Source organism: Heliconius melpomene, chromosome 13 (genome assembly GCF_056956725.1).
Source record: "Heliconius melpomene rosina isolate 202511_hmr_F chromosome 13, ASM5695672v1, whole genome shotgun sequence".
In the NCBI taxonomy this organism is placed as follows: Eukaryota; Metazoa; Arthropoda; class Insecta; order Lepidoptera; family Nymphalidae; genus Heliconius; species Heliconius melpomene.
In genome coordinates, this window is record NC_140401.1 from 12,567,937 (window position 1) to 12,595,275 (window position 27,339).

General features: G+C 33.0%; 1 protein-coding gene across 13 annotated transcripts in view; it reads right to left on the reverse strand.

The window, feature by feature from the left end:
* Positions 1 to 5,528: 5,528 nt before the first annotated feature.
* brat (tripartite motif-containing protein brain tumor) overlaps positions 5,529 to 27,339 on the reverse strand; it is a 349,175-nt gene continuing 327,364 nt past the window's right edge. For all 13 annotated transcript variants that reach the window (XM_085196078.1, XM_085196077.1, XM_085196081.1 and 10 more), the window contains one exon: positions 5,529 to 18,230. In XM_085196078.1, the coding sequence (XP_085052204.1) occupies positions 15,674 to 18,230 (2,557 nt within the window). In that variant the 3' untranslated portion in view covers positions 5,529 to 15,673. The remainder of the gene's footprint in view (positions 18,231 to 27,339) is intronic.

Genomic DNA, 27,339 nt, shown 5'->3' on the forward strand with positions numbered 1-27,339 from the left:
TGAAATAGGGGTTCAAAGTTTGTATGGAAAAAAATTTAAATCGACACCGATTTTTATAAAATTTGAAATTTAGATTTTTAAAAGTATTTAATTGAACACGTGTTTCATCGTTTTCTAGAATTCTCCCCCTAAGGGTGTAAATAAGGGGTTGAAAGTTTGTATATGTTTTTTTAAAATGGTCACCAATTTTTATAAAATTTGAAATTCAGACTCTTAAACGTATATAATTAAACACATGTTTCATGGTTTTCTAGAATTCACCCCTTAAGAGTGCAAATAAGGGGTTGAAAGTTTGTATGGAAAAATCTTTAAATCGCCACCGATTTTTATAAAATTTGAAATTTAGACTCTTAAAAATATTTCATTGAACACATGTTTCATGGGTTATTAGAATTGACCCTTAAATACGCAAGCGAAGCTGCGCGCGTCCGCTAGTTAATGATAAATGTAAAAATTTCAGAAAGCTCCTTCCAAAAAAATGAATATCTGAAATTGGCCTAAAATTAATTGTCCAAATTATGTTTTGCTTTTTTCTTCTGCTGTTTCACTCTGCATCATTCATATAGTAGGGTAGGTTGAAATCTTAATGTCATGCTTATGAGTTTGAATACCAAATCTTGAGAAAATATATTATTTTCTCCGTTCTGTAAGACAAAGTGCCACGTTGAATTCCTCTACCCACCACACTTGAGCGGTGCGTGGGAAGCAAAGTATCTTAACACTAGTTAGATTTAGAAAATGCTAGTAAAATAATTATTATACAACGAAATGATCGAGTTGAGTTTCACACCAAATTTTTCTCTTTGTTCCATTGTGATAGCAACATGAATTTGGAAGACATCCAATTAGGTGATAGCTCTCAGCTTAAAACGTCGATTTGCGCGACTTTTAGGGGCTCATAATCGAATGCAGTTATGGTAATAACGAATATTTACTTTGTTATCGTCTGATTGTAAATGCGACGATTGTGAGTTCGAAATCTACTCTATTTAAATTAATTATTTTCATTTCCTCATTCTGGTAGGAAGATAAAGCTCGGCGTTGGGTTCCGATACTCAAAATAGAATGTCTCCTAAAGTAAGGGAAAGGTGGAGAACGGAGCGTCTAAGCACTACCTAGATAGGTTTTCAAGACGAGGAAGAGAAACGGAACTCAACGTAGTTCTTTGTCTTCTTACCGTAGCAAGAAAATGAAAATAATTTATTCTCCGAGTGGGAATCGAACTCATAACCGTCACGTTTACGTAAGGTTAGCCACAACGACCACAAAACATTTTAGATATTTTCAATTTTGTAAAAAAGCTAGCTCTTCTATATTTTTCTCTAGGTACATACGTTGCTCTCTCTTCAGGTAAATTGACGAATGTCTACAATTTTTCACCGACTCTTTTTTGGCGCCTTTGAGCTGTGTATTTCAATTTTGCTATAAAAAAATATTACTTTTTTCAATATACATATATAATATGTAATATAATATGTAATAAAGTTTAAAAAATTTTGTTATTTTGAATTTTGAAACATTTTTATAAAGTATATTCTGTTTATATTTAGATTTATAATTTTTAACATTAGATTGAATTGATGTCTGTCATTACGCGATGAAAGAAAGTCAGCTTCACGGTGTATCCCGCACAGAGCAGGGTAGGCAGAGGGAACCTAGTATGTATTAAGACACTCCGTACCCCACATTCCGCCCAATTTTTCGAAGCACTGAAAATATTCATAAATAATAATTCATTCGCTCGAGTGGGAATTTAATACACAACCGTCGCGTTGCGGTCACACCCTTGTGCCTATAACTACTCAAACTACCACAAATAAAGCCTAAAGACAAATAACGCTAAATTGCAAAAAAAGTATGAACAAAGAATATAGTAGGTACAGCAGGCCAGACACCTAGACGCGTATACTCTATAGGTAGATAGGCATAGGGCATCAATCGATACTCCATTGAACCTCCCAAATTTCCCGTTGCACGTTCTCGTCACGTTTCGGACTATAAAATGTTGCATTTTTAATTTTTATTTCGCAAAAATAGTGCATTTTTATGTAAAAATGTTTTAGTTTGTACGATGATTGATATTGCAATGGGAGAACATCACTTAATGGAGAACATGACTTGGAGAGTGATATTGTTTTTAGTTTAGTGATACTGATTCTTTCTCATGCTTTACAAGCATAACATAGGCTGTCTTGGCGAAGCGGCGTGACGGTTGTGGGTTCGATTCGCATTCGGGGAAATAGGTTACCTAATATTTTATTAATTTAAAAAAATGCTATTTAGTCAAATATTTCAAACTTATCCTCTTTACTTTAAATATATATTTTAGGTAAAAATCGTTTAATTCTTCTATTCGCCACATTTCCTGAATATGGTGACAAATAATAAATTGTTCCAATTTAACACATTTTTTTAATTTGCAATAAGTATCTACTTACTAATAAAATTTATAACATTAGGTTTTATCAAAGGGCAACAAATTTTTGGAACTTGATTGTCTGGAATGGTACTTTTACATTTTCCTTCCCTAATGACTATTACATTATCTTTTCGGAAATTGTGATGTACTTAATTATTTTTGCATAGCATAAAATAAAATCGGCTCCCAACGATGTACGCTTCGATATTTCAGATTATTTTTTGGTTTTACATTTAAAAGTAGGCAGAGAGACCCTGGTGTTAAGACACTCCGTTCCCTTTAAAACACTTCCGTTCACCACTTTCGCATAATTCGGCAGAACTCAACGCCTCGCTTGCCTCATTACCAGAGAGGAGAAATGAAAATATTAAATATTTCATTTCCTCGAGCGCACGCTAGTGCCATTGTGTCAAGACTGACCTCTCGAAATATCATCATCGACAAATTCACACTAAAACCTAACAGGAAACATAGGCAACGGCACAAAGGCCGTAGAAGGTAAAAAAAAAATCTATTTTCCGCTTAGATAATTCTAATAAATCTGTCAGACACATCGCCGATTCTTCAAAGCTAATCCAATTAGCGTCCGCTCGCTCTCACTGACGATGAATGATTTAATACAGACTTCAAGGAGATCGCAAATAAGGGTGAGATTAGGAACACACTTAACGGAATGCTATTTTATAATTGTATCTACATTTTTGTAGGCCTATATTATAAGGCCTATATTTTTTTAGCTTCACGCTGTATACCTTATGCAGCATGGTAGGCAGAGGAAAATGTTTTAACATTTCTTTTCTCTTTTCATTATCTCCTTGTTCGCCTAATTATTGTGACGTTACCAGTTGATTGGTGGAACTTAACGTCGCGCTTATATAAAAAGTCTGGAAGAAATTAAATATTTAATACTTTCAAATAGCAAAGCCCTGCGTTAAGGTCCGCCATTCAACTCAATACCTTAAGAATTCGGCGGAAATGGGAACACAGTGTTTTAATATTTCGACGTCAGAGGGAAGAAATGAAATTGGAATATTTAAATTTAAATAAATATTTCATTTCCTCGAGTGGGATCGAACCCACAACCAGTTTGTTTGCGCTCCTGCGCCACTACTGGCCTCACTTTATGTTACTTTTAATTTTGCTTACGGCCTTCCCTTAATGCTCACGCGTACATACATGAAGTTTATTATTTTTATTACACACTTACAACGTAAATTAAATCTCCACATCATAAAAGCTATTAGCTCTACATGTCATAGCGTGTTGTAGTCATATATGAGACAATAAGTACGTTACAAAAACGTCTGTTTTAAAGTATGTATACAAAATTATGCATATGGTTTAATTTATAAATTTAGATATTTTTTCATAAAATGTCTCATGATTCACTCTTTACCATAAAATATGAAAATAAAATGTTATTTGTTATATTTCAATACCTAAATCAGTTTACAGACTTCTGAGAAAAGTTTTTAAATCAATGGTTAAATTCTCGATAGTAAACAATTCTCTACGGTTACTTAATCAACTAAAGCTGCTTTGACACAGTTGATAGTGTCTGATTTCAATCGCCCGTGGGTTCGATTCCCTTCAAAATAAGAGATTATACTTAAATTATTTTAATTTCCTAGCTTCTATAGACAAGGGGTGGCATTATTTTGCGCCACTCTACGTTAACACAACTTAAACATGTTACTTTACTAATTTTTATTATTAAGAGTCTCTTTTTATGTAATTATAAAATTTTTTCAACATAAAAAGAACATTCATTTACAATTACAAATTATGTACATAAATTATGGTTAAATACCAGACCTTTCTTACAATGTCCAATTCAATAAGCTGCAACATAACGGAGGGATGACGTGATCAATAGTTTTCCCTTGGGGTTCCCCTGGTGAATCGATATTTACCCCTAGCTAGGGAGTATCTATAGAGTTCCATATTATTATTTAGTTATAAGCACGTAATAGAATGTTAAGATGGTTCATTTTATTATTCTAATAGATTAATGAATAATAAATGAATATTGAGAAGACTTTTCTCATATCCATTTAAATTCATCAATTAAATTATTTTTTCTTGTTTTAAGTTACATTTCAAACCTTTTTTTCTCGTCTTTATTTTTAAATTTATTTATTTTGACACTTTATTACACCATAATTAAAACTAACTTAACTTATTTATTTATATATATAGTTTTTTAAACGGTTTTATTTTTTACCGTATTTCTTCCGTTCCCCACTTTCCACCAAATTCTTAAGGCATAGCGTGTTGGCGGGACACAAGACCGCGCAATGCCTCATTACCAGAGCAAGGAAATGAAAATATTAATTGTTTTGTTCCCAGAGTGGGAATCAAAGCGACAACCGTTGCGTTAACATTCGCATGCTTGTACCCCTGCATCACAACGGCGTCTTTTACTTATTAGACTTTTAAATTATATCAACAAAAACATTTCAGCACATAAAAGAAGGAAAGTTAGAATGAATAACCTTTTTATTGTGCGTAAAAGCGTAAGCCTTCTTTGATTAGATTAGTAAGCTTTTTTTAAATTCGTACTTTTTCCCGTATTTAGCATGATACATAGAAAGAACAGTCAAGACATTCCGTTCTTTGCCTTTCATCTGACACTAAGTGTTGAATACCGTAACTCAACGCCATACTTTGTCTACCACATCGGGAAAATGTAAATATTTCATGCCGCAGAGTGGGAATCGAACCGGCGGCCGCCTTTACTGTCTCAAGTATAAATATATAGATAATTTTAAAATTTTATAATACGTACATTAATTTGATATAACAGTATGTAATACGGCATATTACGCCATTTCGCTCGTAAAGCCTTATAGCTTTCAAGCAGATGTTATAAAATATTTCATGATCCATATTTTGGGTTTGAGGGTAGCAGATTCTACTTTTATGATTTAATAGACAATAATCACAGCCATATAGTGTAGTGGTATAACTTATCAGATTTCTAGGTGACAATTGTGGGTACTAATACTAGTTGATGACATACTTAAAAAAAAAAATATATTTTTATTTTCACTGCAACAGTGTTTATATAAACCATCTACATTTAGGGAAAAGGTAAATAAAACCAACGTTTTCAAACCACTTTCTTTATTTCGTGTTCATTTTAATACAACATACAAGTAAATTTATCATCAGATATTATTTATCAATTCTTAGTTCTAGCTTACATTATTCTGAATAACAAATATGTTAAGAGTATTAAAATCATTCCCGAAGCATGTATGGGGAACTCAGAAATGGTAGTCTAACCCACATTGTATCAAAACTAACAAATACAAAATTATGGAATGTATAAAATCAAATCCAGTTTATATAATATTTCTAACACTATGTTGAACCAGTGAGAGAAGTCAGTAAACATGTGTATGTATTTCATGAAAAATGCAGCATTTGGAAAATATTGTTGTTGTCATTTTGTTGACTAATTAGATATAATAAAAGAGTAGAACCCATTTAATATCGTAAGTACAATTATTTATACTGCAATTTTCATCTTTAACTTATTAGAAGACTTCAAATATAATACAATACTTGTAATATTTCAAAACAACACATCCCAAAGCTGGCTCAACATTATAAAATAAATAAGCGGCCATAAAATTAAATACAAGCAAAAATCACGGGAACAATCAAATCAACTACTACGGAAGAATATTATTAACTAAATCAAAATTACGAAAACAAAACCTTAAATTATACTTAATTAAATTCCAAACAAGTGGTCGATTTCTTTTTTTATTCGACGAAAATCAATTGGAGAAATATTGACCACGCAAACTTAAATTTGCCCTTTTTAAAAATCAAACAATATTTATGAAAAGTTCTTGTTTTTTGTTGTTAAAACTGCTCAAAAATGTTATTTGTCACACTCAAAAAATCTCAGAAATGTGACCAATAAATATAATATGAGACTTAACATAAGTAATAGTCAGTGTTTGGAAATAGAATTTTTATTGTGCTTTTTATGATTGGACCACAACAAGTGACTATTGATCCTATCAAAAAGTATTGCTTTTAGTACATTGTAGAAAGTTGAAATCTACCTATAAAATTATGACAACATATTTTAAAAACATCCAAAACTGTATTGAAAATCTAATGAAATATTCTTGGTGGTCCATTATAGCATAGATGCAGAAATGGCAAAATTAACTGAAACAATCAGGTAAAATATTGACATTATGTCATTCGTGACTAGAGAAGCTTCAAACTTCGAAAAAAACAATCACTGTATACACTATAAAAATAGCAATAGTTACACTCAACTAAAACTTATATAGAACTTAACTAGCGACAATGGCCAATACTAAATGTCGTGATACTCGAATTATCGTTAAACTGTCAGATATCACAGACACTCGTGTTGATATCTTGTTTGTAACCGCTGCTACAAGCTCGACTTATACAAACTTCACTGACTAGCTTTTTAAATTAAATTAAATTAAAATAAATAATAATAAATTAGAATTTAACAATTCAAAACACAGTCAATTTTCATTGTAATGAAATCGTAACATTATAATATATAAAGTGGGTTTGACATGAGATGTGCATCAAAGGCGGAAACAGGTGAATTCGTTTGGTACAAGGACCGACAGAACTGTCAAATACAATCTAACGTAACATGAACACTAAACAACTAAATCATTTGCCACGATTTGTCTGTCCGTCAACTCCAGCTCACCTCCCCATATCAGTGCTATCCCCACATCGATGCTGGCCTGCTGGCCTGTTATCAACTCGGCGTCGTTCTGCACCAGACTGAATCGTGGCAACGATATATTTATACCACACGTTAAATTTAATTCCTACACAGATATAAACCTTAAGTATCGATTAGCATTCAAGTTCATTATGAAAAAATATATCATTGGAAATATTCTTCAACTTCTCTCCTTAATCTCAAACCACTCAAGAACAACTTAATTATGCATGTGACAACCGATTTTTATAACTACACGTAATCCCTAACAACACTTTGGCAACAAATAGTATTTTTCTTTTTTTTCATCAATTTCAACAGTAACGCCAACATATTTAAAGTTAACATTACCACGGGTTATTTCAATTTCACCAATCTTTCGTCGTGTTTTACCATCGTCGTAAGGAATAGAAGACAGGAAGTCGACAGAAGACGTACATGACACAGCTCAGATGACAAAATGAAATTTCCATTACTCAAATTTGGCTAACGAATTACATAAATACTCTACCATCTTCATTTGGTCATCTGAAACTGAAAGTAAAATGAAATGATAGTGTCAATAACCAATGTGAAACAATTACAGGATTAGGTTGTCGTTTTTTTTTTATTTTTTATTTTTCTGCGATCAGTCTTAAAATTGAGTCATACAATCTAAGTAAGAAATTATGAACCCTTAAATTTATCTTAAATCATCACTAGGCCAGAACTAGCACGGAATGTGCGTGAGGTTTCAGTGGTGAACTGCAATTGAGAAACAAGTAGAGCTATTTTAAGGTAAAAGGTGAAGAGTACGTTAGAGTAGACGACGATTACACAAGGTCTTCAAATGTTTGTTACATTTCACGTCACATCTAGATCGTACTCGTTCTTTATTTTAATGTTGTCCGCAATGTTCATATATTTTACAATAAAAACGTGAAATAGGAAAGATTAATTGTCTAAGGAAAAGGCTTCTTCTCTAGTAAGGCTCTCGGGGAAACTAATTATACCATCCTTAATACATACATTATTGGTTTTAGAGTAATCAACATTGAATAGTTTTTTTATAATTATCTTAATACTAAAGAGTACAAAAAATAAAGGAAATATTACGAATATATGAAAAACAACAAGTTATCCGATTACTATCGCATTTCTTATAAGAACAACATTGTTTTTGTTTCAGTAACATTAAATGTATTATCCATACTTATGAAATAGAGATGAGAAAACAGATCATCAAGACGATGACACTTAACAAGTCCACGAGGGCATCGGCGAGCTCCGGAACACTCTTCGGCTCCTGGAGCATTCGAAGGTACCCATCACCGATTTTTTTGTTTATCTACAATACAAGATCGTTTCCCTTCGATTATCCTCAATGTATCAAAAATATCTGCTAAAACAGCCCTTTCCCTTAGAGAAAACTCGATAGAGTATATTTTGAACAGTCTCGAAGTAACTAATGTAGGTAACAATTATTAAGTGTTGGGGATATGCACGAATCGAAATATTGAAATCAACGACTTACATTAATTAGGATGTGGTTACAGCTACACCGCTACGGCAACATCTACTCTATACATGGGCTACTACGATAATTAACTTACGTTACATATTATGCATGAATGTGAAACACAGAAATACTTAAAGTTTTTACAAAATTTAAATGAGTTTTCAATTTTTTTTTACCAAAGGAATAAAACATCCCTTCAAATATAAGGCCACGGCGCAATATGGTGTTTCAGTAGTACATACGAGTATAGTAAACATTACTGAGTTACATTTACCTTTTAAAGATGCCATTATTCTAATGACGGGCCTTATGTACAGTGTTGAAGCTCTTCCGGCGGTCGAAGTCGTGCAAATGAAGTGCTTGGAGTTTTAGTAAAACAGCGTCTTACCCTATCGTGACTAGTCGAGAGCACGGGGTGAGTACTAACGATACGTTATAAAAATATCGTGACAGACTGTTCAAAGCTCAGGTGTCTTAAAAACTAGTCTAACATAGACAATGCAATATCTAAAAATACACACTACATCGTACGCTAAGTAGGATATAATATAAATTTAGTTCATAAGCATTGTGTCTTTATTATATTCTGGCAGGATGGCATTAATTGTGTGTAAAATCGAATTATGTGGACAATTTAAGCATCGTATAACTAAGTTTATACTTACGTGCATACACATATTACGATAATATTTTATTACCTAAAAGCAACTTCTTTGGCGACTAGCTTCAATAAGAAAGATTCCAAATCGTCTATTCCCTCCTCGCTTCCGTCCAATCAACACTACTTAATCATTTCCTAGCGAAACTTCAATTTGGACTATTCATTTATTATATCATTGACACCACTATGTGGATGATATGTTACGTTCCAGTGAATGAAACAATTCTCTATTAAACCTTTAATTTTTAACATCAGAAACTGTCATATTGTCTGTATGTCGAACGAAAACAGAGCTATACATTATTTCACTAACCATTTCCTACACGCGTCCAAGCCTTAATAAAAACATTACTTTGATATGTCATTTACTATGCCTTCTCTCCAGCTTCATTTGGAATCTTTCCATGTATAAAAACTTTATCGATAACTAAAATCACACACCCTTAAGATTATACATATTATATTATCTAACACACTTTGAGAAATGAAACCTGCGAGCGTGAGCGAGACGACAGGCTACAGACAGAGCTGTTACTAGAAGAGGCGAAAACTCAGTATAAGTATATTCTAAATCTAAATACAATAATTTCGTAAAATCCATATCTTTTAAAATACATTAAGTTAATATCCAAATCTTCGTTTTTAAGAATTACTGGAAAATAAATACTATTATTTGCAAACGTCTCAACTAACATAAGCGATAGTAAAATATTTTTATTTTTTACAATAAAATGTATCATAAATTCAAACGTGAGTTAATCAAAACATTCAGCGTAGTTATCTTTGAGGATGGATGGTTTGTGCTCATATGTGCTTTGTTACTTTCACCTTAACTTACAACAATCACAATTTCGACAATTTGTGTATAAACGGAAGCAACTTTGCCTCTTGGAACCTAGATCTAACATCTAGACTGCGTCGAGCTCCGCAATGTCACGGATGTTGCAAACTTGTTCCGCTTTACACAATGCCCGAGATTTTTTAAAAAACTCAACTTCAGTCATTAAATGCAGTAAATCATTGAATGCATCACGTTTAAGAAAATATCTCAAAAATTAAGTGAAACACCAACGTTCTGTGCACAATTCACTAAATTATATATCGATTAGCGAATCAATTAAATTCAACAATGATACAACATCGCCGCTTAATATAATTTTTTAGAAGCGATGATAGAAAATATTGTAAATTATCAAAATACAATGAGAAAACTAATGCAATTCCTGAGCAATAGATTGCGTTTGCGACTGCAGTACATTCAGTGATACAATCGCACTCACACGTAAGCTATTACAGTTCATTGAGGACATGAACAATCTCGAATCCTAAAGTTTGAATCACTGGATGTACGAAGTCCAAACGGACATAGCCGCGAAAATGTTATTTACAAATCCGTATAATACATCAACGTATCGTTAAGTTCTATAAAATTCAACGACGCTCTACTAAGTAATATAATAAGTGACCAAACTGTCAACCACATACAATCTGACAAGCTAACATTGATACATTACTTCTACCATGATGAGTACATTAACAGGTGAATTTATAACTGTTACGAAATTATCGATTTCAAACAATATTTTAAGAGTATAGCTATCGATATGGTTACTGTTAATCCTTAAAACGACTTATTTTTCCGAATTCGGATTTCATACCTTACTTTCAACAAATCGAGCCAAACGTTTTCAATCGCTCATATATACCTTCGTTCCTAAATAACATATTAGAAATATCTCTCCATGATTCATAATTTTCATTATAAAAATACACACTTTTTCACGCTTAATCAATTTTTAAATAATCCGAACATTACCATCTTGTACACATCCCGGCATTCCTTATACTTACAAATACGACTACCAACGTAGTTATCTATTACATATATTTACATTTTATACACTTCCTGTGGGATTTTGATTGCTTTGGGAAATTAGCAAAATGATATAACTGCTATGATGAAATTAAATAAAAGCTTGAAATTTCATCAATGATCATTGTAGACCACATGGACTAACTGTTAATTAACGATCGCCTATCTTTTTTCTTTACTCGGAATTTGTTATAGAAAATTTGGAAAGTAAAAAATTTTTGGCATCGAAAATTCACAATTAGGCCCTATCGCGATTATGATTACTACCGATACCGAAGGCAAGGCAAGAAGATGAAGGTTCAATATGAAAATTAGGACAGGAAACAGCAGCATTAACTGTAAACGTCGATAATGAAATGGCCGGCTGTGTCGAAAAGTATTGTTAATCACCAATATCGAAGATAAAATATTCATTGATGATCATTGAAGTATATAAAGAAATCTGAAAGTCTTAATTTTAATGTTAAGAAATTTGCTGAGTATAAAATTATAAACAATCTTTGTAAGCCTAAGTCGTGCTTACGTTACACTAATAGGTGCTAGTAAGTAGTAAAATGTTCCCTAGAGTAATTGACTTGGAAATAGTGTTTTTATTAGGTTAGCGATTTATGTAACCTTAGAAGCAGTGCTGCTGAAGGGAAATGGAAAATTGGATCCGTAAAGTCCTAGATCGGTCTCATAGCTACTCGTAAAAAAGTAAAGCTTAGTCGGGATATTAAAGTTACTTATTTTAGAATACAAATAGATCTTAACCACGTAGAATTATAGCCTACTTTCATAAGAATATGTAGTTTAGAAATATAGCGTGTGAAATGATAATGACTACCGCCTAATCCACTGAGACCAGCGCCGTTGTTTTTGTGCTATATTTTCGTTTGTAGATTCGATGCTTAAGTAATTTTCTGTGCAATGAAAACACTACTAGGAGCAAAATTTAGGCAAGTGCCTGTCTAAGATGTGTATTAAATCTAAAGCAATACTTACAAATCTCATGCCAACATTTGTTCCCCAACACCAACTGTTTCAAAATAAATCGTATAAAATGCACACACATTCCTATCACCACATTCAACTGTTTGTGCTAGAGAATCTTTCGAATATGTTTTATCTAAAGTATTTGATAGCCGTTTAAAATGATTTGCTTTTGAAGCGCAGAATCAGCATTATTGATAATTTATAAAGGTATTAAGAACATTTAAACTTTAAGGCACAATCTGTTTTAGGCGTTCGTTTTAGATTCAAAAGCACAAACTTTGTCCATCCGTCGAAACTAATTTAGCGAAACTAAATTAGCCATGACCGATACTATACTACTCGGGCAAATAAAAAAAAATAAAACACACTGTAAAACTGCAATGAACTGGTATTATTATAAAAAAAGCAATTATACAACAAAAATAATTCAAAACAAAACGACGTACATTAATTTAAAGAACAATTGTTTATACAAATAACTAAAAAAATATAATAATTATAACAACAAACATCGACAAAATATATTTAAAGACAAAACATGTTTCAATTTTAATCAGTCCTCAGCTTCAGAAATGCAATTTTAAGAATGAATTGTTTTCACTAAAATCATTACTTATATTATGCAATTAAAAAAAAAGTTAATTGTGAACGCAAATTAAATTAAATTGAATATAAAAGAAACTTAAAATAATTTCAGGATAATAAACTCATCGTCTTACATGAGAAGTAAACAAAAATAGATTACACAGATTTACCATAAAACATGAAAGAGTAGTTGTCATTATTTGCATAACCTTACATAAAATTTTGATACACTATACTATATGTACTTAATATAAATATAATACGTTGAAAATTTTATTTAAGTAAAAGCGTATGTTTAACCAAAATTATCGTTTCAATGAAATCACATATGATCTGCAATTTTCAAAGAAATGACAATTTGGGTGGTAAATTCTAAGTAATCAAAGCCCAGGTGTTTCTAGCATAACGTCAGATTTTAAGGGCGATTCGAATAGTGTTTAAATAATCATAGACACCGTAGTACTTAAAAATAAAAGCGAATCATTCGCCCAAAAAATCTGAAGCAAAGCAGACACTGCGACGGCAAAACTAAATCATATTACAAACAATTTATTTTATTATCACAGTAGATTAAGTGAAATATAATATGTATCCGATCTTACAAAAGATAATAATTTATTAGGAACAGGGCAGTCTATACATAAAATCATTGGTGAGTGATCACTGAAATTTGGATACTAAGGACTGGACAATAATTCTACTTCACCTAATCTAATGTACTACGAATTTGATGGGATCTATCGAAGTCACGTCAATATGATTGGCGACCTGCGAGCACCGTGGGTTGCAAAATGCAGAAATAAAAATTATAGTTCATTGAAAACTTGATCCTAAACATTCTATGGTTAGTGCAAAATGTAGTCAATATTCTTAAACTTAGATGCTATTGAAATTGAACATAAAACAGTAACAGTAAATTCATCAGTCATGTAAGATTATAAATATAAAAATCATCGGTCGTTATCAACTATAATGCACTAACTTCTAGAAGCGGTGAAACCATGAAAGAATGTAGTTTTGCTTAAGATTAAATTTAAAAGATCAGCAGTTTATGGTACATATTTACAAACAACACTAAATATCACTTATTAAATCACAACATGGTTTTATGGCACATGTTACGCAGGTATGCAAACGAACTATGGCAAACGCAGGCGCGATCATCACGAGACGTGGCTTCAATGTAGTTTGATGTAAATATATAAATGAGATAATTTAATTAAAAATGAATATCACCACATTGTAACACATAAACTAAATGATAAACTTATGCAGATCGATAATTAAACAACGATCTCCGATCCCGGGGAGGATCGCGTCAGATCTATTATTGTCATAGATTCAGCAAAAAAGAATACTAAAATCATTATTTACTAAAAAATCAAAACTAATGAAATCAAACTAAAATAATTCTGCTAACACACTCAAACACACGGTAATGTAATAAAAAAATAATAATAGCATTATATTCATAAAATACAAAGAAAGTAAACGACACATGCACCGTATAATACTACTGCTACAAAAATAAAGTTGTTTTCATATAAAAAAATATCTTACCAGAATAACAAATTGTATAATTATTTTGTATGTCGAGCAAGCTCTAATACTCCAGTAAGTAGCAAAACGCAAAGGCGCAAAACATAGTGCTTTTTAAATCTCAAAAAAAATCATTAATAAAAAATGTCTAGCGAGACGACCATTTGCTAAAGTGCACTACTAGTTACTACCGTGTCCAAATACTAGTAAAACATTCAAATACCTACTTAGATTTGTATAAAAACGAATAAAATTATAATCAACCAAAAGCTACTAATCGTTAAAATAAAACAACGAAAACTGAGGAATTATGGGTTCGTGGGCTCTCAGTGACTAGGCGGTATGACGTCAACGGTCGAACGCAGGAAACTGTCTTCCAACAATTATCCAATAATCCAAGGGAAAAAAACTACAACCAACGCTATCCGTTATTCTAAAATGCTTTATAATACTCAAGGTTATATGTAGTCAAAAGACCGGCGTAACTTAAAAAACTTTTGAAACTGACTGAGGTCTATAAAACACTTTCGATCATTTGCCATCTTGTGATGAATGTAATTTGGTTTCTAAGGCAACAATGAGCTATCGTTGCACATGCCTAAGGAACGCCGCAGTCAACTTTGTCATTGATAAAACCCCTAACATCACGTTTCCCTAAATTTTGTAACTACATCAAAAGGGGTAGTAACTAAGGATTGTCCATATCAGCTCAATCAATTTAACACTTACCTAATAATAATGTAACAACTTCTTAGTTTCATAATCAAGTTTCCATCGACACAGAATAAGTGCTAATTAAAAACAGGAAGTGCCATTGTGCCGAAGAATAGACTTAAAACTAACAACAATACCGCTCGATGCTCTCTTATTATAATAAAATCACACGCTTAACGCCTAACAATTTTTAAGTAATAATAGTTAAAATATTGGTCCAACAAATGGGCTAAATAATACAAACGCCCTTAATATTCATCCCTAATTTAACGATGTGGGATATGAAAAAATATTATTCAATAGATCAAAAAATGATAAGGGTCGAGAACATTTCGTTTTACTGTATCAAACTAACGGAATAATCTCTATTCTTCAAATAGGTACTCATATAACAATGTCAATACTACAACTAATCTCATTACAGTTTTGTTTACGAATAATTGCTTCGGAGATCTCACGCCCCAATGTAGGATGGCCGATGTAGCACTTGCACTTACTAAACCTTATAGTTCAATCTGTAATCGAATAGTCACTTCACCTATCTATAAATTGACACCAATGGCCAGAATCGTTTTGTAGTGAAAGTGGATAATTTACGTTTTATAGTGTCGATTTTTTGGCTTAAACTTCTTTTGTCAGTTTGATCTTCTGTGATTAGAACGGGAGGCTCACATGCCTATAGGCGGAACTTGTACGTAGCGATAGATGTAGAGTCGGTAATCTTTGCTCGCAAGCACCACTGAACCATCATCCATTAACGCCACGTCAAAACACTGTGCGTGTTTTACTTTACTCTCTAGCGCCGAAACCAGCTGACCGTCTTGTGTAAATATCGTCAAATTAAAGTTGTTGTGATTGTCCGCAATTAAAATTTCTCCAGATGCATTGATGCCAACACCGATAGGATAATTTGTTACTCCTTCACCACCAATTTGTCGTAAGTAGATACCTTCATAGTTAAATACTTTTACACAATGAGCGCGGTTGTCACTTATAAATATTTCTTGTTTGTCGTTTACAACGACGCCGTTAGGGAATTCGAGGTGTTTGGAACAACCGAATTTTTGCAAGACATTGCCGACTTGATCGAATATAATTACACGCATTACTTTGCACTCAACAACAACTATCCTGCCCTTGTTGTCGACAGTAACTCCTCGTGGATGTTGAAGGATATTTGCGCCGAATTTCCGAACAAACTGGCCATATTGATTGTAAATTTGTATTTGATGAGTTGGTGACCTTTCTGTCACAATAATGTCACCAGATGTTCGGACAACGGCTACTCTGTTCGGGTATAGCAGTTGTCCATCTCGTTTTCCACATTCGCCAAATTGAAATTTAAAGCGTCCTTCTTTGTCAAATATTTGAATTCTGTGATTATTGGTATCGGCGACAATAATATCATTTTGAGCATTAACAGCGACACCGCTTGGCTCCGTAAATTGACCTTCCATTACGCCAAATTCCCCAAATTTACAATGGTAAATCATCTTTTGTCGTTTAATTTGGGACTTGGGTGGGAAAATGGCAGTTGATATCAACTTATTTGTCAAGTCCAGAATGGGGTCTGTATGTGCTGCAGATGTAAGTGAGTACGGGTCAGTAGTCGTAGGTGGGAAAAGTGAATCACAACCACCATTAGACCATTTTTCATACGGGTTAATTCCGTTTAGATTCATGTCACCGAGAGCCGTAGAGAAGGGGCCAAGGGTATTAGTGTTATTGAACCTCTTGGATATGAGGTTTGAATCAAATGGAGAAGTCGATTGGCTCGATGGACCTAGTAATCCATTAGTGTATGGACGATCTAGAACACCGTTCAATCCAGTGGGTAGGTGAATACCACCATTAAGACTACCAGAACTGCCATTGACACTGCTGCTGCTTGAAGACGAACCTCCGTTTAAAAGAGAGCCATTTGTTGGACGTGCGATGGGTGGTTGCTTAGTTGGCCCAACGTTCGCTTCTGAACTCGAACGTACATATCCAAAGGTGTTTCTTACGCCAACTTGTATTGCTTGATAGTTAGAAACAAATTCTAATTCGCATGCAGTTTGAACACTTTGTTCTGGGTTAGTACTCATTAGCGACTGTAATTTAGTGTCTAAAAGTTTTCTAAACATTAAAATTTCAGCGATGTTTGCACATTTTGTTAAGCGCTCAACAAAGTCGCACGTCTGGTAGATTTTGTCAACTGACTCTTGTGCCTTTTGGCCGACGACAGTCAAAGCGATTTGTTTAGTTGAAAACACGCTTTCAAGCTCTTTTAATAATTCTTGTTTACGCTCTTCTAGCATAGATCGATAGAATTGGAAAGTATCGTTGATTTCATTTTGAGCTTTGTGATACTGAACTTGTAATTTTCCTGCAGCATGTTCTACATTTTTAACTACGTGCCTTATTTCAGTGGCTCTTGTTTTCGCCTCAGTAACAGCCTGTTGCATAAGTTCTAATTGTTTTGGACCAGCATCCGAAAGATGTTCGCAATCGTGTAAAGCTGCCGGATGCTCTATAATGGTGCATTCCTTGCACACTGGAACAGAACAGGTGCGGCAAAAATATTTAAGAATATCATTTTTGTGTCGTGGGCAGAAAGCAGTTTTGTCTCCACTTGTGGTTAATGTCGATCCCAGCATACCTTTGTCGTCTTTTAAGTCTGTGAAAGCCAATACTCGATGACCTTCAAAACAATGCATGAATTGGTGTGCCATGACGCAGTTGGGGCAAAGAAAATTAGCACAGTCTACGCAACGCGCTACAGCGTCCGATTCTTTTGATTTGCAGCCGGTGCAGCGGGCTGATGGAGAGCTAGTTTGACGAGATGAGGGTAAAAGGTCGGCGTCTTGTTCTACGGCAGCAGCGATAACAAGGTTTGTTAATAATCCGTGTATACCAGCAGCTGGTAATTGGCTGTCGACGCGACAGGTGACACAGGTTACTTTATCGGGGTGGGTTTGTTCTCTTTCAAGGCACCCACGACAGAATGTGTGGAAGCAATTGAGTACTTTAGGGTCGACGAATGTTTCTCGGCAAATAGCACAGGTGGTGTCGAGGCCGTCGAATTCACGAAGGTCACATACGGCGGAGTCACTCGCAGGGGGCGAGGATCCGCTCAAAGTCAAGGGCGATAAGGAGCCACGCTCCAGCGAACCTATAGAGTTGGCACCGGGCAGCGACTCAAGGGACGGGGTGCGTGAGGCCATCTTCAGGAAACCGGCATCCCTGGAAAAAACAGAAATACTAGGTTGAACATACATTCTGTTTACAAAAAGAATATCAACATAATTATTTATGTGGCCAAAAAGAGAAACAGCTAAAATTATTCTCATATTAAACTTAAATCAACGCTCAAACCTATAATAAGTGTCAACTAAATGTAACTATACAATCTTAATATTCTCGAATGTTTCTGAACATCAGAGCAGCAGCAGCATATAAAGTATAAGGTAGATTTATATGATCTCAATTTGCTACATGTTCAGAAACTTATTACAGTACTATATAGAAATAAAATAAATAATATTCAAAGCTCTATAGTCTCGTAGCGTTAAGGAAAAGTAAGGTCTTATATATCCTACGATCTGCCAAAGAAAATTATACATAGTATGGGTAGTACATAGGGAGGTAATATAGAAACTGTTGAAAAGGGCACTGCCATAGTTTGTTCCCCGGTCTATGAATTTTTTGGTTTAAAGTTATAAATATGAATAGAATTTTAATAATACTGCTTAATTTTATAACAAATAATAATATAATATGTAGATTTAGGTAAAAAAAATATTTTCAAGTTTCAAATGATAAAAATATAAAATATTTATCATTAAAATGTAGACAATTTCAAGTCAACATAAATATATCTAGCTCTTAGGCAAGTACTAAGACTGCAAGCATCGAGGTATATTAAAACATATGAATATTTCCTTTGACAAGTAAAACGCCTTAAAAGTTCCAGGGTGAGAAATATTTCGTGGCATAACATGTGGCGAATAATATTTCTTGCTAAGAGGAAGTCAGTTGTATCCATTTCCAGTATATTCCGACCAAGACGACGTTTTATATACACGAATATTATTTATTAAGAATACTTGTAATATTCCTTTCGTGAATCGAAATAACTTGCTTCTCTTTTGGAATACGAAACTATAGTAATACTAACCAGTAATGTGGAAATAAGCTCACATTGAGATGGTCGGTGTATAGGAGTTCTATGTATGTGATAAAATGTGAGAGGGAAAGTTTACTTTTAAGATAGTGACAAGTATTTAGAAATATGAAAAAAAATAACAAAGTAAATATGTTTCAAGACTGATCCTTTAAGGTTTCTCAGTCAATGTAATTTCTATAAAACAGGTTATTTAATTACACACTAAAAAATATTGATATTTATATAAGTCGCTTAAGTTTGGGCTGAGTGTATGTGCTTAAGTATATCAAAAGTAAACTAACTAAAGTATCGAGTTAATTTCTAAAAGGAGCATCTCTCTCTTTACTTTAAAAAGATTGTATATAAATATTAGCAATGAATGCACTCTACTTAGTTTTGACCTATTATTATAATTCTATTTAATTAAAATTATTAACATCTATAAAGGAATATCTGGAACATACAATATAATATAATACATTTAAGTCTTAAATAAGCCACCTAAATCATTTTGCAAGCGGCGGGTAAGTGATACTCTGCAAATGCATTTTAGAGCATAACTTCGTGAACATCGAATATGGTTGATAAATTTCTTGTAGAGCTACGTTAGTGTACACAAAGATATGAATAGTTTAGACAAGCTACCGAAGTAAGGTTAGGACGTGTGTAACAATTTTCAATGGTTATAGATTCGCAGGAAATGAAAATATTTTTTTCCCTCGAATGGGAATCGAACCCACATCAGTCAGATGTTGTGCCGCTACGAATCTTAGTCATAAATTTTCTTTAAAATACAATATTTAACTTTATAAAGGATTCGGACCCAGATTTGTATTATTTCCGATGGAGTATTATATTAAAAACATATAAGTACCATTAGAGAACAAAACAACTATAACACATACAAACAACAAAACAATATTTTCCATCAAATAAGGAAAGATAAGACAGGATAAGTATTAAGTAAGTGAAAATACGAAATTGGTAAGAAAGGCGAAACATATTTTCTATTTTATACATTTGGCACAAATGAACCCTCTTCAGGGAAGGTAACAAAATCGATATTTTTGTTGAGATGGGTGTACGACCCCTAATACCTTATTTTATGGGATCCCCGCGTACGAGGGAGCAAAATACATTAATAACAGTCTATGAGACTGGAACAACCGAGAAACGTTTACGAATAGCAATAGTATCTAGTATTAAATAACATTTTTAATGGTTACACGGATAATAAATGGTTATGTCTGGACTCGGTGATTATGGGTTCCCATGACAATATTGATATTTAAAATAATCAGATATCTGATATTTAAATTGAAGTGTAAAGTAGTGAAAGTATTAATTGTATTTTTTTAGCTTCACGCTGTATCCTGCACATGTTAAAACACTCCGTATCCTTCCTTCGTATTTTTGAGGCAGTGTCAGAACTCAACGCAACGCTCAATGGAAATTAAAATATTAAATATTACAAAATATGATTATTTTCTAAATCAAAGCCGCGGCGTATATTACCAGTGCGACAAAATTAAAATAATTTATTCTCATAATTGGGATTCAAATCCAAAATGGTCGTGTTTACAGTCAGACGCTATCACCCCGCGCTACGAGGAGCTTAATCTATCATTACATTATTATATTTTTTGCGTTTTTAAGCCAAAGCGAATACAATTTATGCTTCTAAGTTATAAATTAAAATTAACCCTAAATTAAATTTCAACTCACAACCACCGCATTCAGTCAAGATCATGCGGATTGATTATTTTTATAGGTATAAAATAAATACAACCGCATTGTAAAGAAAATACCTGCTATGTGCATCTTGCTACGTTGCTAGGCAACGGTTGGTAAGAGGGGAATAATATTAAATAATCACATTAGGAGGGTGGATACAGCCGGGGTCGGGACAGACTGAGTTAGGTTAGGTTAGTAATATTTTGGAAATGCATGTTGAGTTTTAGATATGTATTACTGTTTGTTTATATGAGAATAAAAAAATATTATGGTGGCATTAGTCTGGTATATTATGCTTTCTAGATAGATGAAATAATGGTAATTATTAGGATCATGTCCTAGCGACGAAATAGTTCTATAAAATATTTTTAAATATCTTAAGAAACCGATTATAAGAAAGAAAGCTGCAACAAGCAACATAGTGGATATGTTACGTTCATCTTCCGTTATTATTTATCAAAATTGTGACAATAACGAGAGCTATTATGATCAAAAAAATAAATTTACCTTTTAAAACACAACTTTTAAAAAACTTTCTTTATAGAATAGAAAGATACATAGATAATATTTATCTTTTAATATATAGAAAAATGTTTGTTTTCAATAAGAATCTGTGTGATATACAGTGATGCACTTTGGCAGGGTTGCTAAGCGACGTGAGGGCGTCCAGTGAGGGGTATTAAATTAGGGTGAGGGTGGATATATTTGGTGTAAGGGGGAACCTAAGGTGAACGGCCGATGCGTTAAGCTTTCGTATTTTTGTTCAATGCTATTGTGAATTTATTCTATTTATTATTTTAGTAATATTCATTTTTTTACAGATTTTTTAAATTGATAGATTTTTTTTATATCTTCGCTCTGGCAAGCCAAATATAGACAAAGATAGCGGAGAACGGAGTGTCTTGATATTAACGAATAAAGAATAAATGTCAGCATGTATTTTCCAAATAACTATTTATGTACAGTTAAATCATTTAAAATCAAATTTCGTATTTTTATACATAGTATACTTCACAAGCCATTTATCTTAGCGCGCAAAATTTATTTGCCAAAAGGCCAGGTCAGTATTCACGTAACAATACATCACGAGACCCATCCGTCTAATTCTAGAGTTGCAAGTTTACCGGAAATTTATAGGGTTGTGTGCAATACTCGTATACGAGTATAAGAAATAACATTTTAAAATATAAATAACTAGCGGTTAATAAGCTGCGGCTTCGCCCACGTGATGAAATGAAAGTAAATAAGAGCTAGCTAGGATTATGTATCCCACACATTTTAAGTTCCCAGGGTTACCCCCGCAGGTATACATGAAAATGATTTACGTCACGTAATATAACCTATATCCAAGACAAAAATATTTTTTCATTTTAAACCAGTAGTTCCTAAGATTAGTCTGTTCAAGCAAACGAACTCTATAGTGTTATAATATTAGTTAAGATTATATTAAATGAACGATATAAATATGTTTTCATATTACCGCAGTCAAATTGAAAATTTATTCAACCTAATAGTATTATAATATTTTTCTTATTTAACTTGGCAATTTCAATATAAGAAGCGTTAAGGATTTTTCCACGTGAAGTATAAGTAAAGAACAGAATTATTATAACTATATTGTCTAACTTATAACTTGATTTTATAAAAAAAACTGTTTTTTTTCTTAACAAAAATATAATAAAAATTTAAAGATTGGATAAAATGTCTCATTAAGTGTCTATACTATTCTTATTTAACGGGACATATTGGCCATTTGTTTTTGTTTTAACCAAAGTGACCCACAATTACATTCTAGTAGTAAAAAATATAAATAAAATGTCACTATTATCATCGATTAAGGCCCTGTACCGGTGCATTTCCGTGATAGATGCAAACCTAGGTAATACATTACACGCGTCCCCAGCGACGCTCGATCAACCGATGTATCCATTGAAATGGCACGGTATATAGCTTACAATATATAATGGTTATATAATATCCCATAAGAAACATAAATGGGAAATGAGAGCTTAATTTTTTTCTGAGTGAACTCAGAACTTGACACCCATATAGACCCCATTCTTTTGTCGGTGATGGTGGTTTTGTTGGTGGTGGCCATTCCATTCATAAGCCATTTATGTTGCTGTGCATTTAATAGACAGACAAACAGACTTGACTCCGCCTCTGCCCAGTAAGTAAATATATCTTAAATGCATATAAAATATGAATAGTAAAATGAAAATGAAGTTAAAAACTTTAGTTAGCATAACTTTCACATAATAGACTCTATATTATCTTCAAATGTACTGTGGAGCAGAAAGATTTATATGATAGAAGTGGCGAGTTGCCAACGGATAATCGCCTATCAGTGATAATAAATTGCGAATCACGCTGCCATTTCCCTTTTTCTATGTTAGTTGGAAATTAATGATAAGGGACTTGACTATTAAAATGTATTTTTTAGAGGTTATATGTATAAATATAAGAAATACTTTATAAAAATTAGAAAATCCTCAAGTACAAAAGTCCATGACATTGGTGGCTAAAGCTCAGAAAGTTTGAGGAACCTACTCACGTTTACTTTTTTATTAAGGTTCATGCGAAGTAAATAGCTAACTACTAACTTAATAATAATAAATACTCCATTTATTTTTACGGACAAGCTATTTTGTCTCTAATAAAATTAACCAGAACGAAGGATAAGAAACATTGCCGATATTTTATCAAATGGGAAACTCCCACCTTGGAGGTATCTACTAGCTATACTTATTTATGATATTATTCTTTAACGTATGTATATCTCTACTAATATTATAAAGCTAAAAAGTTTGGTTGTACGCGCTAAGCTCAGGAACTATCGGTTCAATTTTTTATCATTTATCACGGAAGGCCATATAGGCTATAAGGCATTTACTTTTCGCACTTAGAATTTTCTCATGTCTAATAATAATAATATGTATATCAAGTAGTTATTTCCAATTGACGATGCAGGCAAAACCGCAAGTCTAAGCTTTGAATAATTAATAATCGAGTTCGATAAGTATACATCGTTGTTTTGTTCTTTATGAAAATGATGCTAAATGTTGCAAATAATATTATATTAAGATTTACGTTTAAATTTAAACTTTCTTAGCAGCAGTGTGTATATAAGCACACATTTATCCGCTACATAATAGATTACTGCAGACAAAGCCCGATTGCCTGGCATAGCTAATGTACAATCCATATTACTTAATTATCATCTTAATCTCTTACAACTTAAGGTCCATCTTCCTGTATCAATTGCAAAGGACCTGAGGCAATGCACCTCTGTTTCACTATTGATTGCCTGGTACTACTAGACCAACTTTGCCTTGAAGTTATTTCTTTCCTACTACGTATTTCTGGTTAGTTTGCCTTGTACCTGGGGAGCTTTTACTCGATTACAGCAAATAATGGAAAGGAACTAAGACCTTATTAGGTCAGTTTTGATATATGATCCCGTCGCGGTGTTATTTCGTATTTTCTTGAGGTAGTTTTGGGGTCACATTGTTTATGATAGAATAATAATTTAAATATAAACCATGAGTCAGTCAAATTTATAAAATGGAGTACGTTCCTGTGTAATAAAACGAAAATAAGAAAGAAAAAGATATTAGATGTTACTTAGTAAATCAACAATTTAAAAATAAATCGACTATCTATAAATAAAAAAGAACGTAAGTAATAAAATCCTAAGATCTAATCAAACTCATTTCATACTTTTCCAATTTCAGATACGTACCTACTATTCAAGTGAAATTACTATATATTTTCCTTTTGTGTAAAAGGCGAAGCTTAGCATTTGAATGACACAATTACACTAAGTAATCAGAGTTCCAAGGGAAACCAATTTGAGACGTTTGTATCGGCTTCCACTTCAGGTGGAATTGTCGAAAATTGTACGCTATTGTTAGCGACGAATCTGCTGAGGTGTTTTACACGAGCGCCACCGAGCGGGTACTGGATGTGCGAGGGGAATTTTTATGAGGAACTACGCATGAGGTATACTGACATATAGGCTTATATTGCTCAAATGGTGCTTATCTGAAAAATATTTTCAAATTCACAAAACCACATGTTTGTGCCCCTCAAACTTAGTAATTAAACAATTAAACAAAAAATATTTAATTCAAGAAGGTTATGGTGAAAAGGGTGGTTTACCGAAATTTTAACTTAAAATAATCGTACGGATATGAATGGTCGAATTGAATTTACAAACAACCCGGCTGACCTTTTCTTAACTTTATGTTATGTCTAAAGAACTAGGCAAGTTTGTAGGCCAAAGTTTGGCATCGCTGTCCCGCGGGACGCCGCCTGAAAACCATCCAACCCCCTGTCAACATCGTCAACTTGGCAGACTAGCTCCTCCTGGGGAAAGTATGGAAAATTTTCAAGAATCACTAGTTTTCCGAACGATATCTTTGTACACCAATAGTTGTTCTGTTGGGACCACATTAATTGGCATCCAACCCAAGCAGATTAAGCTACTAAAAGCTTGTTGAAATATGGACATTTCAAGGAAATTTAACTCAAGTACGAAGGTATTATGGTACGAAATCCCTTGTACTTAGTAATTGATAGAATTTTCTGCTGCCAGGATTTGTGGTCATCCGACAGGCGTAAGGTGGAGCGAAAGGCATTATTTCATGGTAACATATTTTCGTACCATTCATTATTTTGAGAATTAAATTAATTCCCTTACATTTCTTTTTGGGAGGGTCGATTGAATTTGTTATTAATTGGCCTCTCAGTTGGAGATCAAACGTAATGACCTGAGCCAGTTTTATCACTATGGAGTGACGGGCCTCTAAGATAAATGTATATATTACTAAGTAAACAATTACTACAAAAGAAAAGGAAATATAGATATTGTTGTTTATTTAGATGTACCTACTAAAATAACTTATCAAATATTTAGAGGCACATCCATATTTCTGTATTTGTAAGTCAAAGCATCGGATAGAGAATACTAAAAATTACTTTCAGAAGTTGCCGTCATATTTCCAACACGTGCACAACTTTCGTGGTACATTTCCTTGTAAAAACATATTTGTACATTCGGCGTTTACTTAAAGAAATATGTTACGATCGAAAGGTTTCGACTATCTTAAGATTGAGGATCGGATTCTAGGAAATTTTGTTAACGTATATTAAAAGAAACTGCTATATTTTATTTATTTTTACATTAGTGTTTTTTCATTTACTTATATTTTACACAAACTTTGACATTCAGAATCATTAATTACCTTATAAAATATTTGCGATTGCATTAAATTTGTTCTTTGAGACAGCAATCTTCTTTAAAATGTTTATGCCATTTCACTTTATCTTTCTAACGAAACATCCACCATTCGCAAAAGCACATTTAAACTACATTTGTGTAGCCAAAACAGTTTTAAAATTATATTTACTTTATCCCAGGAACTGGATACAAAGTGTTGCCATGTGATATTTAAATCCCCGAAGGCGTGGTTAAAATTCATGAGTATGTCGCGGACACTGAACATATTTTTCGCTGGCAACACCACGTTTATGACGTCACGTAACACGTTAATGTATATAGCAGTTTCGGCGGCTTAATGCCATTTTTTCTTCTGCATGCTACTTCATACGAATATGTAATCGGTTGGATTAAATTTTCAGCGCAAGGATTAGTATGTTTTCGTATTGTGAAAATGTGAAAGTCTCACTTCGGGGAATTGAATATATTTGGATATGAATAAAAGTGGAAGTTATTACGATAGGCGTCTGCTAGGCAAATTTGTAATTTCCGTTTGTATATTAGAAAAGTTCTTTCTTTCGTTCGTTCAAGTTTTTTGTTGTTATAATTCTTTAAGTAAATAGAACTTTGTATAAGATAGACATATAGTCAAAGAAATCTGAACTAGCTTTTTGCGTACGTTCATACGTACGTTCATACATACGTTCATACATACGTTCATTGTTATAAAGTCTAATTATTAATTATCATTACTTCAATATAAATATGGAAAACGAAGTTTCATCGTAGGTACAATTACTTATTAATAGATACAATCATTAATTTATTAAGTACCTAGTAACAATAAAAAATTATAATATTACAATCATACATATTAATAATACATAAGCCTTGTTTGTCAAACATTTTTTTGGCTATGAAGACGTCAAATCAATATTTCTAAGAAATACGGTTCCTAATAAAGAATGCGCGTAGCGTTACCATTTTAGCCTCAAAGTGGAAGGCGGCTAATAAATCGAGTTGAATTTTGACAAGCTTCCCAATATAGAAGCTCGAGATATTTTTTTGACTAGCTACATTAATAATGACATAGTGAATGTTTGTATTTACATATTGACACATAATAATAACAGAAACGCGGTGTACCTACACGTTTAATTTTGAAATTTTTATTACATCACTTTTTTTAGATTTATACTGCAATCGCACACAGCGAGGTAAGCCGAGGAAAC